This window comes from Acinonyx jubatus, chromosome D2, assembly GCF_027475565.1.
Source record: "Acinonyx jubatus isolate Ajub_Pintada_27869175 chromosome D2, VMU_Ajub_asm_v1.0, whole genome shotgun sequence".
NCBI classification, from domain to species: Eukaryota; Metazoa; Chordata; class Mammalia; order Carnivora; family Felidae; genus Acinonyx; species Acinonyx jubatus.
The window spans coordinates 72,186,525-72,206,135 of NC_069393.1; the positions used below are offsets into that span (position 1 = coordinate 72,186,525).

A 19,611-nucleotide genomic window follows, 5' to 3' on the forward strand; every position below is an offset into this window, starting at 1 on the left:
GTATCAAAATAAGAATCAGTAAGGATGGAAAGGCAGCGGTGTGAGGGAGGGAGGCTGAAACTGAAAGCAAACAACAGCAACAAGATAAGCCCAACCATATTTCAAAAGAGTAACATAACACACTGAAGGGGGAAAACTAGCCTAATTTATGAATACAGTACTTGACCAGACGCCCTTAATCTTGGCTAAAGTAGGGGAGAGCTGCAAGTAAATCCGGAATTCTTTTCCGTAAGTATGTTTTCCCTTTTTGCACGGACAAAGCAATTCTGAAACTACCTGAGATATAGTAAAGAATTCAGCAAATGAGTAAATTGTGGGTGTTACTGGGAGCCAGGGCTCAAGGGACAAAAATACGAAAGGGGGAAGAACGAATACAAGGAAAGCCCGGTGAGAATGAACTGGAATTGGAAGTACTAGAACTGGGTGAATTCATGGTTTCTAAATTACGTATGTGTCGTATGTATTGTATACGCATAAGTGTCTACACACATGTGTATTTCCTAACTGTCTGCTAAAGGGGCTTCTGGTTATATATGAGTAGCAATGAATACATCCAACACCCAGATCTTGATTTTTTAATTATCATTTTCTACTAAAAGAAACTAGGGCTCTTTGGAAAAACAGCTGATTCCAGGACTGTGACAGAGAAGAACCAAAATGAACCTAGAAGAGCTGTTATACCACAAAGTGATAAAGGCCTTAAAAAAAAAAAAAAGAAGAGGAAGAAGAAAAAAGACAGGATTATGTCACAGGCGGCATACAGCAGTCAGTCTGAGGGGCTCCTAGAGGCCACAGAGGACAATTTAAGCACCAAAATAATGAAGGACAGTAAAGAAAGAATAGGAATCCATGAATCCATGAATCCATGCTGGTAATAGTTAATTGGGAAATAAGGGAAGACTCTTGGTATAGAGCAGAATGTCAACTGCTGTGGTTTTCTTTGTGTTAACACTTGAAAAAATTTTAAATGATGTATTTTTGGAACCCAGTAAACCAAAACAACACTTTAGAAGCTGCTGACAAGACACAGACTTTAGAACAGTGTGACTCAGTGAAGAACTGACCTTAATTAGAATCTCCTTCGATCTATAATTAGGGACAGGTTATCCTAAATATACTACTTTGGAGTACAAAGCTCTCACACAACAAAACTTCATAGTTTTGCCTTCACCAACTATAATCTTAGTTTGTTTAAAATGTGACTAACTGGTTGATAAAACCAGCCAAAGAAAAGAAAATGTATCCATTACATCATTGTCTTAACACAAAGATGTATATGACAAATCCCTCTAGACTTGAGTGTCAGAATTGCTTTTCCCCCGAAAAACACGCACAGTATACCACGAAATAAGAGCTAAGTAGTCCATCAAGTTTCCTTTGCTGCCGGAAACCTGAGCTTTTCTTCTCTATACAGTTGTTTTAGATATAATTTGTCTTCTATTTAAATGCACATGGGCCTATATTTTGTTTGCAAAATATCTCAAATCCTTTAAGATGGAATTTATAAAATAAATTATAAACCTAAAAAAAATCGTAATATGACTGCAACACTAATTGGAAATAATTTAGTCTTCTAATAGTGCTACGAATACAGCAATTTAGTTCATCTGTGGTCTGAAAGTCAGCGTTAGTGCAAAAAAAATTCAGAATGACTGTTTTTTTTAAACTCTGACAAAAAGTGTTAGAACCAATTTTTACAAAGTTGTGTTTCTGCCCCCAACGTTTTACCTGGGAAATTCAAAACTATATTTCAGATAATTTGAAAAGAACTTCCCTTTACAGTGTGAGACCTAAAACTTTTAAAGTAATAAAATTCAGGGGTGCCAGCGTGGCTCAGTCAGTTAAGTATCAGGCTCCTGACTTCAGCTCAGGTCTTAATCTCCTGGTTTGTGAGTTCGAATCCCGTGTCAGGGATTCTCTCTCTCTCCTGCCCACCCCCCGCACGCAGGCGCGTGCCCTCTCTCTCTCTCAACAATAAAAACATTAAAAAAGAGAATTTACAGGACTCTCTCTGCCCCTCCTTGGCTTGCACTGTCTCTCTCAAAACAAATAAACTTTAAAAATAAATATATACATAAAAATTCCTAGCACAGTATCTCTTTATTACACCTCATCTACATCATATTAAACAAATGTATGTTGAATAAACGAATAATAAATCTTCTTCAAGGCTATCTTTGCAGGTCTGGGGATGGGTAGATGAGTAGGTAGATACAGGAGAAGCACGAAATTCTGTCCAAAACTGCTCTTCAAATGTTTGAAAGTTGCTATGATTATTTTGGAAAAAGTAATCCAATGTTATGATTCTGAATCTATAAGAAATGTAAATGTACAAGAAAATTCATTGAAAGGAAAAAAAGGAACATCAGGCCAAAACTTCTTGAGACACAGACCACTTGAAAAATGTCCTTCCAGATGTTAGAAGAAGCCCAAATCTTAATTAGGTATTGAATATTCACGCTTACTATACCATATTAGTTTAGCCACTTAAAACTCAGACTTGTGCAGAGCTGTGTTTTTATGTACATGTCATTTTACCACACGACGCAGTCCCTTTTATAAAATCTACAGCATATTTAGTCCTTCTATGATTAAAAAAAATCCTCTGCAACCAGACTTTCTGACATAATGACATACAATACTGAATCATTCCAAGGTAAAAAAAACAAAGCTTAGCATACTACTAGTATATTAAAAATTAACCTATCAGCAAGGACACAAATACACTGGGTACAAAACAGAACTGTGTACTCAGGCACTTGTTTTTATTATGGGCTGGAAATAAAAATAGAAGTGATAAGTACCCAATAAGTGGTACAAACAACTGTCACAGAAATGCAGCAAGGAAGACTGGTTTCCGGGAGCAGAACATGGGGTAAGGCCATCGGCCTGGAATAGAGTGGGCTGTGAACACAAGAAGCTTGGTTCTTTAAAATATCTATGGCAGGGAATAGTGAACTATGATCCATGGGCCAAATCCAGCCCCCTGCTTGTTTTTGTGTTGCCTATAAACTACCAACGGTTTTTACATTTTTAAATGATTGGAAAAAAAAAAAATCAAAAGAGGAGTAGGTCATGATACACGAAAATTATGAAATTCCTATGTAGACCTTTATGGAGACACAGCCATACCACGCCCATCCATTTACCTGTTTTCTATGATTGCTTTCATATTACAAGGGCGAGCTGAGTAGATGCCACACAGACCACCTGAATCATAAAGCCTAAACTATTTACTATGTGGCCCTTGAGAGAAAACATTTGCCAAACTCTTTCCTGAGAAAGGCCTATGTGGCTGAGGCACTAGGAGTGAGGGGCTGGGAGGAAAAAGAAGCTAGAGAGGCAAGAGGGGCACGTGGGCCATAGCGAGGATTTGCGTCTATATTCTAAGAGTAACAGGGAAGCCCTTAAACAATTTGAAGTAGAAAAGTGACAGGAAGATTTGCATTTTAAAAAAGCTCATTCTGGTGGTTACACAGGTAACCAGCATGAGGAAAAAAGTAAGGATGTTAGCGTAGTAAGTAGTTTAAGCAGGATATGAACATAGCTAAGACTTATGGGGCTGGGAAAGTAAAAAAAGGAGGCTGGGCAAGATTATTTCCGAGATGCGTTTCAGCTCTAAAATTTTAAGAATCACAGGGGTTTCTAAGTCTGGTTTTGCAACTTTTCAGGGTATTTCCAATGATCACAAACAAATCTCAAAATGTTATACTATGTAACGTTTACTATATATGTTATACATATAACAACTCTCCAACAGGAAGTTAGAAATATGCCAACAGAGCATCAAGCATCTAAAGTTTACTGAAGAATACATGATCCTCTCCATTAGAATACTTTCTAAAATATGGTTTAAATTTTTTTGCAAGCCGGAAAGGACTAGTTTTATGAAATTCATGGTCAAAGAATTACAGTTCATACATAAATGAACACAATGGGGGAACAAACACAAATGTGCGTGCATAAATTTTCACCGCACTTTCCCATAATGTAGCAATGAGGGAACAAAGAACATACCTGCTACATTCTAACAATGTAACTTTGAGACGGCCTTCGGTAAGTGCCCACTGTTGTATATGGATATGTTCTTCTTCATCTTCTTCAAATCCTTGCAAGGTTTGGAATGGAAAAAACGGCTTAAACCTGAGAAAAGTAAAGATAAGTCTAAATTTTTGAACAAGAAACACCACAGCTTAACGCATAATAACAAAACCTATCTGTAGGAAAACAACACAAAACGAAAACTAAACTGCCCGTGCTCCATAAATCCAAAGCTTATCACACTCAACTGGCAGCAGATGGTACCTTCTCTGTGGCACCCAGACCCCCCTGGGTTTTTGGCATGCTCTCGGTGACAAGGCAGGACACTTAGAAAAAAGAACAAGAAAATCTGAAGATCCCCATTAGGCCCTAAAACTTGGGTGGGGCAGGAGAGCGATTCTTTCTGGACTAGATGGAAGAGTGTCCCTACAGTACAAGATCAAAATTCAGAATGCATTTTTCATGGAAACAATACAATTGACAGTAATTAGCACATGATAATGATTACTCATCACAACGACATCAACAACAATCAGTGACGGCAAGGATAGCATCAGAATCGTTTACTATTTGCCACACAGTGTGCTAAAGCTTTCCAAGCTCACAATACTGAGAGGGCTGATAGACTAGCTTCCCTCCCCAGATGAGAACAGCGAGCCTCACAGGTTAAAGGATTTGTTCAATGTCACATGGTGGGTGGCAGTACCAGGATTCGAGCTAGCATGATTCCATCAAAGCCCAAATTACATAACACTTCGGTTACCTATGAATAATTCAGGCTTGTCCTATGTGCTTATTGTTTAACACTTTGGTTTTCACGGAGAAGCTTGTGCTGAGTTATGAACTGTAGCCTTTAAAATCTTTAATTTGAAACACAATTCATACTCCTCCATTAAAGCAAAGGACAAAGAAAATGAGAGAAAATTGGGCTTGGGGGTGTATAGTTTTCAATTCCCCTTATACACTGTTACTGGATCCAGCATTTGTCTGCTTCAAACTTCAGCGCTTCTCACTAACCTCACACAAAAAAAGACAGTCAAAAGTCCTTGGTTTCTCACATTCAGAGTCCACCACAATTTATTTTCCCAGTGGCATTTTTCGCTATTAGAAACCCTCCTTTCGGGGAGCCTGGGTGGCGCAGTCGGTTAAGCGTCCGACTTCAGCCAGGTCACGATCTCGCGGCCCGTGAGTTCGAGCCCCGCGTCGGGCTCTGGGCTGATGGCTCAGAGCCTGGAGCCTGTTTCCGATTCTGTGTCTCCCTCTCTCTCTGCCCCTCCCCCGTTCATGCTCTGTCTCTCTCTGTCCCAAAAATAAATAAAAAACGTTGAAAAAAAAATTTTAAAAAAAGAAACCTTCCTTTCTAGGAAGTGCAGTCACCTCAAGTACCCAGAAGATACCATGCATATTCCAGCTCTCAGGTCTTTCCAACCAACTGGATGTTTTCCCTACTTCTGCAAGCCTAGACAAATCCTAAACACTTTCTATAATCGGCTTTAGGTCCTAGATCACAGCAGAGCACACGCACTGCTTTCACTCTTTATTTTGCAGTCACTTAAATTGCTGTGCATTTACGCTTTGAAATCTCAAATGTGACATGCTCACGACTGTTTGTACCCTTCATGCACACCATCAGGACTCAAGTATGTGTTGAGCTTATTTATAAAAATCCAATGCTAAAAATGAAATAAACATTTAGAAAATAATAGCCTACTATAGTTCATACGGGAAGATATTGACAGAGGGGGAGAAACACTGTTTTATGGCTTCCCCGTGAAAAGGATTAAAGGAAAATCTTTTTAGGGACAGATAGATACACAAACAATGTCCTGAGCTTTTCTCCTGCTTCTGAACTAGATGGGAAACAGAAAGTCCTCTTCAGCTCCTTAATTTGCATTTTGAAGTCATTTGGTTCAAACTCGCACCAAATTTTTGAAAGGAAAAAAAAAATTAGGAACTAAATTCATCATGCTAATACAATGTTGTAGCTGAGTGCTTTTAACACACAAGCCTCATGGCTCCTGTAGAACATGTGACTGTCACTCTGTGAAACATTACAAAGATCACTATACTATATACACAACCAACTTTGAATATAATAATGCAGCTAAATCAAAGCTGCTCTATGAATCAACTTTTCTTGTCATGTATAAACTTACAATTCAGCAAGAATATTTTCCCACAGGTGTGTGACTTCAATGTTCTATGGAATAAAATCTAATTTGGTTTATTAATGCTTCTAGCAGCATTTGCTAAAAGTGTTTATGCACAAAAGGACATTAAAATCAGAAAAAATGTATTCCATTTAAAAATAATACACTAAACACTGGGATAAAGCTATTTGTTCACCAAGCTAATAAACAGAATCCACACATTTGCATTCTCTAAGGACACTGTTTTCAAAAATTTGAAGTCTAAGCCTTTAAGTATCTCAAACCAATAAAGAAATCCAAACAGCAAAGCAGGCTACTTCTACCCCTTAGTTTTATCTTCCCATCCGACCGCACTATCCTTCCTCAGGATTCATTAGCCTTTCTTCTGTTAGCCTATCAAACATGTCACTGTTTTCTCACTCAAGTTCCCTGAACAAGCTACCTGTACTTCCTCCTGTGGAAGCCTTAAAAAACCAACCCAGAAAGATCAACTTCTAAAATGACAGCACGGGGGGGGGGGGGGGGGGGGGAGGGGGGGGTGCCTGGGTGGCTCAGTCGGTTAAGCATTGGCCTCTTGATTTCGGGTCAGGTGGTGATCTCACTCAGCGTCAGTCATGAGATCAAGCCCACCCCCCACCCCCTGCCCCTGCCCCCACCAGAGCCTGCTTAAGATTCTCTCTCCCTCTCCTTCTGCCCCTTCCCTGCTTGTGTGCACACACACGCTCTCTCTCAAACATTACATTAAATTAATTAAATTAAAAAAATAAAATGACAGCAAGAGATCCACTGACCCACTCTGCAATAAAACTGATGCAAGTCATTAACACAGACACAGAAACAAAACACTTCAAGCCTCAGAAATGGCCCTAATGGTAAACAGCAAAGGGAAGAACTTCTATTCATCAATTTTCTTGACTAGAAAATTTGGTTAAGAAAAGTGAGAGTGTGTGGTGTCTAAACCAAGACGGCCCCCCCCCCCCCCCCACCACTCCAGCAGGCTGAACAAGGAAGAGATTCGTCTCCAGACCTCCAGACCGCTTGCAGCTGGGCACATGGCGGTCTCACCTCCACTCCCGAGGCCTTTCTCCCGGGGGGGGGGGGGGGGGAGGGGGGAGGAGAGAGAGAGAGAGAGAGAGAGAAGAGGGCAGCAGTGTTTCTCATCCAGCCCCCCGCTGCCCAGCACTGAGGCTAAGCGCCAGGCCAGTCGAGAGATGGGAGCTCCCTTCCTTGAAAGGCCCCGATCTGTGGGCCGGAGCCCACCAGAGCCCTCATCGTCCTCGCTCTGCCCCAGGATCCAACGGTTCTGTGCCCAGAGGGGCCAGGCTGCTGCCACCCCCGACCCCCCTCGCACCCAGCTTCTGGAGTGGGAGTGGCACTCACTCACGGAGAAGCCGGCCATTGTCCCCAGCCCCAGTGCCCTGGCTCAAAAGATTTTGCTAAGGGGTAGGAAAGGGAAAGGCGGGCTTTAAAAAAGCTCCTAACCTCTTCCCGAGGCGCTAACTTCATACACCAAAGAATATGGAGAAGCTCAAACCCTACGTGTGCTCTCAAGAACGAGGGAGGTGGTGACGAAAGGCAGCCGGGAGATTCACGGATTTAACGAAGATGCAGCCTAAATAAAGGCTGCCCTGATCACAGGAAATAAGACGGGGGGAGGATCTCTCCTGAGGTCAGAACAAGTACCAAACGCTGACCTCAAAAATTATTCCTTGAAAGAAGCCACAATGTGACTGGATTCGTTGGTGGAACAATATGTGCCCCCGGGGCACTGTTGAAAACGATAGGGTGAGGGGTAGATGGCACTAAAAGAACCCAGGCAATCACTAAAAAACAAATAAACAATAAGTCCTGGGAGAGGGGGACCGGTGCTCAAAGCTGCTACAATAGATTATCTAAATATCTGATTTCCAACCAAAATTGTGAAGCTTGCCAAGAATCGAGAAAGCATGACCCCTGAAGCAGAACAGGCAACACAAACCGCCAGGAAGAATGACCAGGTGCTGGACTGAACAGAAAAAGACTTCAAAAGAGCCATTAGAAATATGTTCACAAGACATTTTTAACAGCATGATTAAAGCAGTAAGGGGAGGTATTATGACAATGTCACACCAAATAGAGACTATCAATAAAAAATATAGGAGTTACATTAAAAAAAGAACCAAGTGGGAATTCTGGGGTTGAAAACTAAAAATGGAAATAAAACATTTCAGGGCACCTGAAATGTAACTGCAGAGCCTGGTCTGTAGCCCCTGAGGTTGATTTGATTACCACCCAGTTTTCTGCTGGAGTAACGCACTAAACCCGGGTGGCCTAGTTGGTCGAGCATCTGACTCTTGATTTTGGCTCTGGTCATGATCCCAACCAAGGGCTGTGGGATGGAACCCTACAGCATGGAGCCTGCTTGAGATTCTTGCTCTCTCACTAAAAGAAAAAAAAGAAAACAAAAGGAAAAGAAAAAAAAGAAAGAAAAAGATTTCACCACCGAAAGGGTTCTCAACCATAAATATGAACTGGCAGACGAAAAGACTTAATGAATTTGAAGATAGAGCAACAGAAGTTACACAAGCCAAAGAACAGCCAGGAAAAATAACAACAAACAATGAACTGAGTCTTAGAGAAGTCTAGGAGACCATTAAGCACACCAACACACATAATGGGAGTGCCAAAGTAAGGGAAAGAGAGGAGAGAGGAGGAAAGAAAGAGGGGAATGGAAAAAACACAGAAATAACAGAGGCAGCCAGTAAGCCCCAAAGCCCCAAATTATATGATTCCATTCATATAAAAATCCAGAATAGGGAAATCTATAGAGGCAGAAAGGACATTCATATTTAGGGTTGGGGTGGTGGGGGGGTTAGGAGAAGGATAGCTGAAGGGCACGGGGTTTCTTTTTTGTGGTGATAAAACTTCTAAAATGGACTGTGGTGATGGTCGTACATATCTGTGAATATATTAAAAGTCACTGGTATGTAAGCTTTAGAAACGTAAGTTGATGGAATATGAATTATATCTGAATAAAGCTGTTAAGAAAAATCCCAACCCAGGAGGCGCCTGGGTGGCTCCGTCGGTTGAATGTCCGGCTTCGGCTCAGGTCATGATCTCGTGGTTTGTGAGTTCGAGCCCCGTGTCGGGCTCTGTGCTGACAGCTCGGAGCCTGGAGCCTGCTTTGGATTCTGTGTCCCCCTCTCTCTCCGCCCCACCCCTGCTTGTGCTCTGTCTCTGTCTTTCAAAAATGAACAAACATAAAACAAAAAATTAAAAAAAGAAAAAAGAAAAAGAAAAATCCCAACCCAGTTTACCCAGAAATAATTTCTGTTGTCATTGCTTTGATATGTAAATGTTTGGTATTTAAATAGGAAATAAAACCATAAACGACACACCTCTGTTAAAAAAACTTAGAGCCACTTTTAAGGCTTATGAAAAACAAAGATTTATTGAATAGTCACTATATCAGGTACTGACTCAAAGCATTTATTTGCTCACCTAATACTTACAACAGCCCCCAAACAAGGCATCAGCACACTGTACATAAAGCAACAGTCGTAGAGGCCTCATACATCCTACACACTGAAGGCAAAACCGGCATTAGCCTGCTAGGGCTGCCCAAACAGAATACCACACACTGGGTGGCTTAAACAGAAATGTATTTTCTCCTAGTTCTGGAGGCTGAAGTCCACCACTAAGGCGACAGGAGGTTTGGTTTCTAGTGAGCCTCTCTCCTTGGCTTGCAGACAGGCACCTTCTTGCTGTAATCTCTCATGGCTTTTCTCTCTGCACACCCACTCCTGATGTTCATTCCTTTTCTTACAAAGACACTGGTCCTACTGGATTAGAGTTCCATCCTTATGACCTCACTTAAGGACCTTAATTACCTCCTTAAGGGCCCCACCTCAAATACCGCTGCGCTGAGGGTTAGGGCTTCAACATACCAATTCTGGGGGAAACAATTCAGTCCACAACAGAATGCAAATGTTAACTCCAGAGCCTGGTCTGTAGTCCCTGAGGTTGATCTGATTACCACCCAGTTTTCTGCTGGAATAACACACTAAACCTGGCCTGAAGGTACTCGGCAAGGACGCTCACGGTTTCACGTATATTACTGTGCTTGATCCACAAAGTAACATGGGGAAGCACAGTCTGCAAATCATTTCTGCATTTCACACAGATAAGGAAACAGGTACAGAAGAAAACAAAGAGACTGCTGGAGACTGCATCCTTTATTAAAAAGTTACATGAAAATAAATGCCAGCAAAATGAGGGCATAAACCAAGAAAGAAGCGACCCAGAAAAGAGTCGATCCAAGTCCAGAAAGCAATGATCTCCTAAACCCAGATGACAGGTGTGTGGCAAGCCAAGAGACAAGCCTGGTTTGAAATGGGTGATGAAGGCTCCGAGAAGATCTCTAGGAAATAAGGGGAATGAATAAGATAGGCAGAAGGAACGAGAAGGGAGAGGTTAATTTTCCAGTTAAGTCTTGAAAATTTGGTTAAGGCAATTAGGTAAAAAAAAAAAAAAAATTCAAACTTGACTGTAGGGACATATTGTTTTGAATGGCACAAAGATTTTGAAATTGGAATACAGAGAAGGAAACATAAAGCTGCATATTAGGTAGCTCTACAATAAAGAAAAATTATGCAGACGTAGTAACAACGTAAATACATAGACCGGTCAAGGAAGAGAACTCTGAACAGAACATAAATGTTATTGATTATGTACAAATAAGGATGCAGTTCAATGCATGAACTGCAAACAGTGATATAGCTGAATCAGGAAAAGGAAGAAGGGAAGACGCAAGAGGCCATCACCTAGCTAAATCCTCACCTACCTCAGAAGGAAGTCAATCAACAGACAGTGTCTGACGTTGTTAAATCAAGAACAGCAATGGGACATTGCTGAGCAATAAAGAGGTAACGCCATGATTAATTAGCATAGCTAACTTTACCAAGTGCTTACTGTATAACAAGCATTACAATGATTAATTCTTAATAATTCTATGAGATGTAATGAATTCTCATTTTGTAGATGAGGAAACGGAGACACAGAAGCTATAAAGCTAGTAAGCAGTAAGAATCAAGAATCAAAGCAGTCAGGCTCCCAAATCTGTGTTCTTAATCAGCACCTCTTAAAACTTGTTAAAGAAACAGTTACAAATGGTTGATTCTGAAGAGTATGACTTCTGTTAGGAAAGTAGAGGATTTAGGGAAGTGACTGCTGACTTTCATACTAAGTCCTGTCATATGTGATTTTTTAATTTGATTTTTAAATTATGGACATTAACTTGGGGCGCCTGGGTGGCTCCGTCGGTTAAGTGTCCGACTTCGGCTCAGGTCATGATCTCCTGGTTTGTGGGCTCGAGCCCCGCGTCGGGCTCTGTGCTGATAGCTTGGAGCCTGGAGCCTGCTTCGGATTCTGTGTCTCCCTCTCTCTCTGCCTCTCCCCTGCTTATGTTCTGTCTCTCTCTGTCTCAAAAATAAATAAAAAATTAAAAAAAATTGTTTTAATAAATTATGTACTTTAACTAAAATGAAAAGACAATACCAAATGTTGAAGATGTGAAACTGCTAGTGTAGACTATTGTAACTACTTTGAAAACTCTGTGGCGATATTTACTAAACTGGAACAGATGCATAACCCATGACCCAGCAAACCTACTCCTAGATACATCCAATAGAAATGTGCACAAACGGTCACCACAAGACATGTATAAGAATATTCATAACAGGGCTATCCAATGGTCCCTCACGAGTAGAAGGGATAAACTGAGTACAATCACACAGTGGAATACTCCACAGCAAATATAATGAACAAACTACATCCGTGCACAGTAACATGGATTAATTTCACAAACATACTGTTGAGCTAAATAAAGAAGCTAGAAAAACGATGAGTGCACCCAGCATGGCTCAATTTATATAAAGTTCAAAAACAGATTTAAAAAAAAAAAAAGAAAGAAAGAAAACCAACCCAAAGGCAATGGTGACAGAAGTCAAGAGAGCTACGTTGAGAGAGGGGAGGGTAGTGACTGGGTGGCATTCAAGGGACTTCCTGGTTGCTGGTAATATTCTATCGCTTGTTCTGAATGCTGTTCTGTTCACTTTGTAAAAATGCATTGAAATGAATTTTATAATAGTGCACATTTTAAGTGATGAGTTGTATTTTAGTAAAAGTTAAAAAAAACATGTTTAATTTAAAAACGTACATTACTTTGGTAACATTTTAAAAATATACAGTATTTAAATTTTACACCTACAAGAGAAGCCAAGCCTTCTTCTCATATGTGGATCCGAATCTTTTTTAATGTCTAAAATATGTTTTTTCTCTAAGATGTTTCTTCAAGAATGCTCTATATGCACCCTGAATGCCAGCTGGTGACATCTCTGTCACATGGCAGCAATAAAACTGTTTGCAAACACTGTGATCTTTAGAGAAAAAGGGTTTACTACAAACCCAATATAAAAATAGTCTGAGGTCTAAATCTACTCTTGACTTCAGCATGGGCTCTGTGTCTTTGCCAAAGTAATAAATCTGCTCAAGTCTTCAACTCAATAAAAGGGAAAACTTCCTAACAATTAGAGCTAGTAAAAAAAAAAAAAAAAAAAGGCACAGCTATCTCAATGCACTGCATACCTTCTATCTCTAGAAATACTCAGGTAGAGGTTGGACAAGGCTTTGTCAAGGAGGGAAGGTGTCATGAAAAGAAACACAAAAATAAGAATCATGCAAGGCCAACTCCAAGAGATTTTTTTCAAAATAATCAGGGGAGAGCAGTGATGCCCCAAAGTGGCCATAAGTTAATGACTGTCTGCTACAAACTATGGGGGTTTACTGAACTATTCTCTTAACTTCTGAATAAGTTTTAAATCTTCCCTAATGAAGAATTAGAAGAGGTCTATTCAGTATACTAAAACAATTTCAGTTCTCTCTTCTTTATCCTTTCTCTTCTATACTTTCTTTAGCAACATCATTTGTTCTCACTGCTTCTACAAGTTCTGTATATTGATGCCTAAAAGTAAATTAGACACCTTTTCTTGAAACTGGCTCCTTCTCTCCTGTTTTCTCTTACTGGCATCACCGACTTCATAGACACTTGGAAACCTGAAGTTACCTTTTACTCTTTCCCTTCTCGCAACCCATCCGTTCCACCTCCATTCCCTTCTATGTACTGGTGAGATGTCTCTTCTACTCTTGTTCGGTGTTCCCCATTGGCCTGGTTCGGGTTTTCACTAGTGAGTTACAAGGCTAGGATTTCTGAAGTCAGGTTTCCTCTTCTTTAAAAAAAGTATTTTTAAATCCAAAACAAAAGCCTTCTGCTTCTTTAAGTAAAAAGCTACTTCATAGGACAATTACAAAGACTTAGAGAGTTCACACGTGAAATAGTGGGGCTCCCAACATGTAATAGGCACACAAAGCCTGGTTTTCTTCCTTCTCCATGCTCAAGTCTCATCAAACTGGCTTCCTCAGGGAATCCTTAAAGATACCATCCAATGTCCTGATTCAGTTCCTTCTGCTATTTCTTCCACCAAACCATACCTCCATCCCATCACCCCGTGTCTAAAGATAAACTATCCTTTCCTGGTCAGCCCAAACGTCATCTCATCCCTTTCCACCAATGTGCTTAGAGACTCAAAAGACCACAGTCTTGTTTCAGGCTTGGGAATATAAACAACACTACATCCTGCCTAAGGAAGAGAGTAGAACGAGCAGTTCTCAAGAGGCAACTGGGAATTGTGTGTTTTTTGCCTTTCAGGCTGACAGTCTTGGCTCTCTTGCATTAGGAACCAGAAAACCTAAGTGTGCTTTAAATTCTCCTAAACCAAATATATAAACTAGATAAAGCAGGGGTGATCATCTTCAAAACGTTTCTCTACTTACCCTTCTTCAGAGGTAGCACAGTATTCCTTTAAAAAATGACTATTTAAGTATCACAAAACCTCAGCTGCCCGTAACTTCCCTGGTGCGCATTATTGTGCAAACTATGGCACACTAACACAAAACTCCATGTAAGCTAGAGGGAAAACAAAGCACGTGTGGCTCAAAATACTCTTACTTTTCTATACCTACATTTCAAAGTTCCAATTTTACTTGGACAATTCAACCGATACTACATCAAAGGCCATTCGCACACCGAGCTCCCCCAAGCTTACCAAGGTCAGGACTGCCACATCATTTCTCCCAAGAGACTGCCTGCTAAGCGCTGTGATTCCCAAGGTAGTCCTGCGTGGTGAGCCCCTTTCCGCCACTCACCTCCTCTCTGTAAAGGGCAGGCTCCACCTGCTGTTGCTTCCTCGCCTGTGTTCCAAAAGCACTTTCTACACGCTTCTATTATGCCCCTAATCACCCTGTTTACATGTCTCTCTCTGGTTCTCCCTCACACCACCCCCTCCTCCCAACTAAATCGCCAGCTGCCTGAAGGAAAGAAACATACGCGACAGCTATTGGAGAACAGGATCAGGAGCAGACTCTGGAGCTTGAACAGCTTGGCTTGGGATTCTGTTCTGCCACTTGCCAGTAATATAACCTTGAGCACAGTGTGACTTTAAGCCTCAGTTTCCTCATATGAAAAAGGATAATAATTATACCTACCTCAGAGCTGTTACAAGGACTACGTGAAATAATAAAAAGCATTGTTCATCCCTCACTCCTCAGCTTCTTTTTGACGAGGCAGTTTAAAGCAGTGTTAGGCACACAGGTTTAAGAGCCGGTGCTTGGTTTTGAATTTTGGTTCTTACATTTACTAGCTTTAAGACCTTGGACAAGCTACTTCAACTCTCAAAGCCTCAGTTTCTTCATCTGTAAAAGTAAGATAACAATTATTACCTATCTTAATAAGGCTATTTTAAGGATGAGATGAGAAAGTTCACATAAAGCAGTGGGCACAGTGAGGGGCTCTACAAATACTTCCTTTCAAATTTTCTATTTATCTATTTTAAGGCTGATCTCCCAGAGACTTAACACAGGGCCAACTCCTTCCCTTCCACAAAGAACCATTTCGGGAGTGTGCGTTCACCAAGTCTGATGTTCAAAGTCACAGCTGTTTGTCTTCCTTGGATTTTAGATTCCACATGGCCATGACTTCAGTCGTGATACCAGTTGGTTTTTTAAAAATTGTGCTCTTTGAGAGGATATCAACTTGCAAGTGCAGGGAAACAAATTAACAATAGCCAGTAGGGCCTCCCTACCCTAGGTGTTCCCTTTCTACCTCTGCATCATTAAACTTCATAACTTATATAACTAAAGCATATATGAAAACTGAATATAGTCAGACACCGACTTAAGGAAACCTATGGAGAATTGTTCCATTTATGGAATTCCTGCATGTGCACCACGCTGACAAATCTACACTTTGGAAAAGGATTGCAATTCCTGTACTCCCAAGGAGAAAAAAGTAGTGGTGAACAGTTATGAAACTAACAAGGACAACAAACCCAGTTATCAAAACTTCCCCCCGGGGGATCTATATACCCTCAACTTCATACAAAATGTTCACTTTTATCCCAAACTCCTAATTCTGCATAGAAGAATCAAGATCTAAAGTGCTTCACAACTCTCTGAGGTAGTTTTACATATACACTGAACAAAAAGAGTGGTGACAGAGGCCACAGGTCCCTCACAAGAGAACTCAATAGGTGGTGACTCAAAGGTGAGTCAATGTTAACCGATATCCTACGCACCAGAGAGACAAAGTATCAAATGAGAGGAGTCGCTCAGGGAACCAAAGCAATCCTCTTGACCACTGATAAATCTCGTATGTTTTTGTGTTCATCGCAACTCACAAAGTGAGGGTCCCTTACCATAGCCTGGGATGAATGAAATTGAAATCCTCAGCTTTCACAAAGCTGGGGGGGGAAAAAAAAAGGCAGAACCATGAGAAGAGCTGTCCTCAAATTCAATCCCCACTCCTCTCTGCCAGCTCCCCCAACACACACTTTAGAGTAAGAGAATATAAAAGTTACTATTTTATTGGTTTCTAGCATGTCTATAAATTATATAATACCTTCACGTACATCTGTGATTCTCATGATTCATAACAACATACGGCACTGTAAGTCTTAGTTTATAGATGAAGAAATTAAGGACGAGGAAGTTCAAGTGGCTTTCTGTAATTGGTCGGTGATCACAATGGTACAATCATAACTGCAACAGATCCACTCAAATCTGTGCTCCTTACAACACCAAGATGTAAATACTATAAATCAAATGAAAATGTATGCTTGAAATGTTCATTCAAGCTGACTCAGGAAGCGAGGCAACAGAGGTTCCTCCTTTATAAACGGTAAAAATAAACACATTTGAGATTATATCAGCAGTTCTCAAATACCTGGTTCACAGGACCGCTACACATTTTAAAAATTATTAAGGACTCCAAAGACCCATTGTTTATGGGTTATATAGACCTCTACCACGTTAGAAATTAAAAATAACACTTTTAAACATAAGAATCCACAAGCTCACATTCCATCAACTGTCTGGGTGATGATGTCCTCACACACCATATAACTCTTGGAAAACACCACTGTACCTTGTAAGAGAATGGCACTGAAAAAGGCAAATAGCATTTCTGTATTACCATGAGAATCGTTTTGACATGGTAGACTCCTCCTGTAAGGGTCGTGGAGATCCAAAGCGGTCCTCAAACCACACTTTGAAAACCACTCACTGAGTGGGGTGCCTGGGTGGCTCAGTCAGTTATGAATCCAACTCTTGGTTTCAGCTCAGCTCATGATCTCACGGTTCGTGAGCTCAAACCCATGTTGGGCTCCTTCACTGTCAGCTCAGAGCTTGCCTGGCATTCACTCTCTCCCTTTCTTTCTGCCCCTCACCAGCTCATGCTCTCATCTCTCTCTCAAATAAAGAAATACACTTAAGAAAAGAAAAAAGAAAACTACAGAGTTAAAAACTTAACAGAAAAAGTTAACAGCTATCATGGCAATTCTTCTTCAATTCTAAGTTCTAACCTGTTATCTTACTTTAAGTACACTGTTTCTCACTACTGGATTAAAAAAAAATTTAAGGAAGGAGTGTTTTATTTATTCCCTCCTACCACTAATTCTCTTTGCAATGTGTAGTGCCCTGGACAAAGATGGTACCACACATTTATGGGGTAAATTGAGTCTCTTCTAAACTCTAGTGGATAGAGGAAGAGAAAACCTCTTAAAGCAAAATTATCACCTCCCTACTATGATAAAGACATGAAAAATGAAGTATATAATACAGAGGTCAGGTCTTCTTAAGCCAGTGAGATGCATCAAATGGACAAAAACTCCATTCAAGACATGGAGGAAAAGATCTAAACGAGAAATGAGGAGAAAGTTAATGCTTTAAGGTTATAACTGCCCAGCTTTCTCCTAAGTTTTCTCTATCCAAATAAAAGTAGCAAAGCATATTCTGAAGTATAAATGGTTTTAATATTATCTGTATCTCTGCTTCTCTTACCTCAAGTTGGAACTTATTAAATATTTCTTTAACTTAGTAAATATTTTTAAGAAGAATTGTACCTGTATATTTGAGAGAAATCCAAACATGAGACCTCTGCAGAAATAACAGATAAGTGAATAATAATGCCACCTCATAATTACATAATTTTTTCTAAAAATTTTAAAAACTTTAATTTTCATTCAGTCTTAAAAATAACAAGTTGCAAGACTTACCCAAGGATACACTAAATCAACAAATCAACAGTAATTTCAGAAATACAAAAGTAATTCCCAGTCATCTAATCCTACAGTTTCAGGGCAAAGAGGCTAAGCTACTTTCCAGAGAAACCGTAAGAGCACAGAGCATCCCCAAGACACCCCAACAGTTAACAGCACAGACTGTGGTCTAATAAATGCTGTTGACTAGCATGATTCTCAGAATAATGGAGTCCAAATCCTAAATTGATAGCATTAAGAATTCCAAACATTTTGAGTAACTTACTCAAATATTAAAAAAAAATAGTTTACTAAAAAATGGCTTAAAATTTAGATAAATTGTTTTCATGGGCTTTATTACAGACTAAGACTGTCAGGAATTTTCTCCTTATACGTCACTAATTTCAGAATACCTGAACTAAATTCAATCTGTACTATCTGCCACTCCAGTATTAGTAAATGAAGGACACACAGTTTGCTACAAACATTTCAATTCTTCCTATGTCAAAAGTTTGCAATGGAGTCCTGACTAAAACCCAAAGTTAAATACTGAGAACTAATAACCTTTCCAAATATTAGAATAGACCAAACATCACCTGTCCTAAATCTTACAGATTATACTTAATGGTAAGAACAAAATAAGGCTTTTAGTGCATTATAAAAATGATTATCATACAGTGAAATTAGCTATAATAGAATGGCTCTTACTTCAGCCACAGCAAGTTTCACAGAACTAAAAGCTCTGAATTATTCACTTGCTTGACCAAATAACTAAGGTAGCAGAGACTGCGTAGTCAGCAACCAGAATCATCCTTAGTGATGAGTATGAGCATAATCCAGTACACACGAAAGACTATCGCGTGAAAAGGAGAGTAAGCACATAACACAAACACCAGAGGCATTATTTGGTAGATATTGATGCCTAAATGAAATAGCTGTATCTAAGAACAGAGCACAGTTATTTTTTCAAATATAGATTCTTATAGCCAGCTACTAAATAAAAATATGTCATTATCACTATTTAAGATTTTACAGCAAAAATCGCTTACAATTGCAGATTACAATTAGGAAGGATGTGGGAGCTGATCCTATGAGAAATGGCTTCTAAACATCTGAGGTCACAAATACCTGTTTCACTGGCATGTACCTTGCCAGTGAACCAAGTACGCATACAGGTACTTAATACAAAGGAAAATACTCAATCAAAACATTTTTATTGTGCTAATCATAGCATTCTTGTTTTTAAGTGCATGCCAACAAGAACTAATTATGCTGGGCAGTGGGCCATTTTCTAGCTCTTTTCTCAAAGATATGCAAACCAAAGCATAGACATCTCAATACTCTACTCACCATATCATCACCTCCATTCTCCAGACAATACATGAAGAATTCATGGGCATAAATACCCAATGTACTGATTAAAGAAGAAAGAAATATGTTCTAAAGCAGTCTGCTGGTTTCATGAAAAAATTATGCACCAGACCAGCGAAAATCAGTTCTGTTTTTCTTTATCAGTCCAAGGAAAGGATCATCTACAGTTTATCTATACTGACCTTTCCTAAGAATACGAAATTGAAAGCCACAGCTTCTGGAGGGTCAGAGAAAGTTGCAAACACATGCAGGTTTTGTTTTTGTTTGCGTGTGGAAATAGAGCTGGTGCCCATAAGGTGCCCAACAGACCTTAACTCAGAACTGTGAACTGCTGGAGATTTTCATCAGCATTATTTGTGTTATGTGTGGTGTAATGTAGTATGGTGTGTGTGTGTGTGTGTGTGTGTGTGTGTGTGTGCGCA

The 19,611-nt window shown here is 40.0% G+C and overlaps 1 protein-coding gene across 1 annotated transcript in view; it reads right to left on the minus strand.

Annotated features, from left to right (window-relative positions):
* Positions 1-19,611, minus strand: part of PDZD8 (PDZ domain containing 8) — a 70,362-nt gene that overhangs the window by 40,863 nt on the left and 9,888 nt on the right. The window contains exon 2 of the mRNA XM_027063214.2: positions 4,018-4,143. Within this exon, the coding sequence (XP_026919015.1) occupies positions 4,018-4,143 (126 nt within the window). The remainder of the gene's footprint in view (positions 1-4,017; positions 4,144-19,611) is intronic.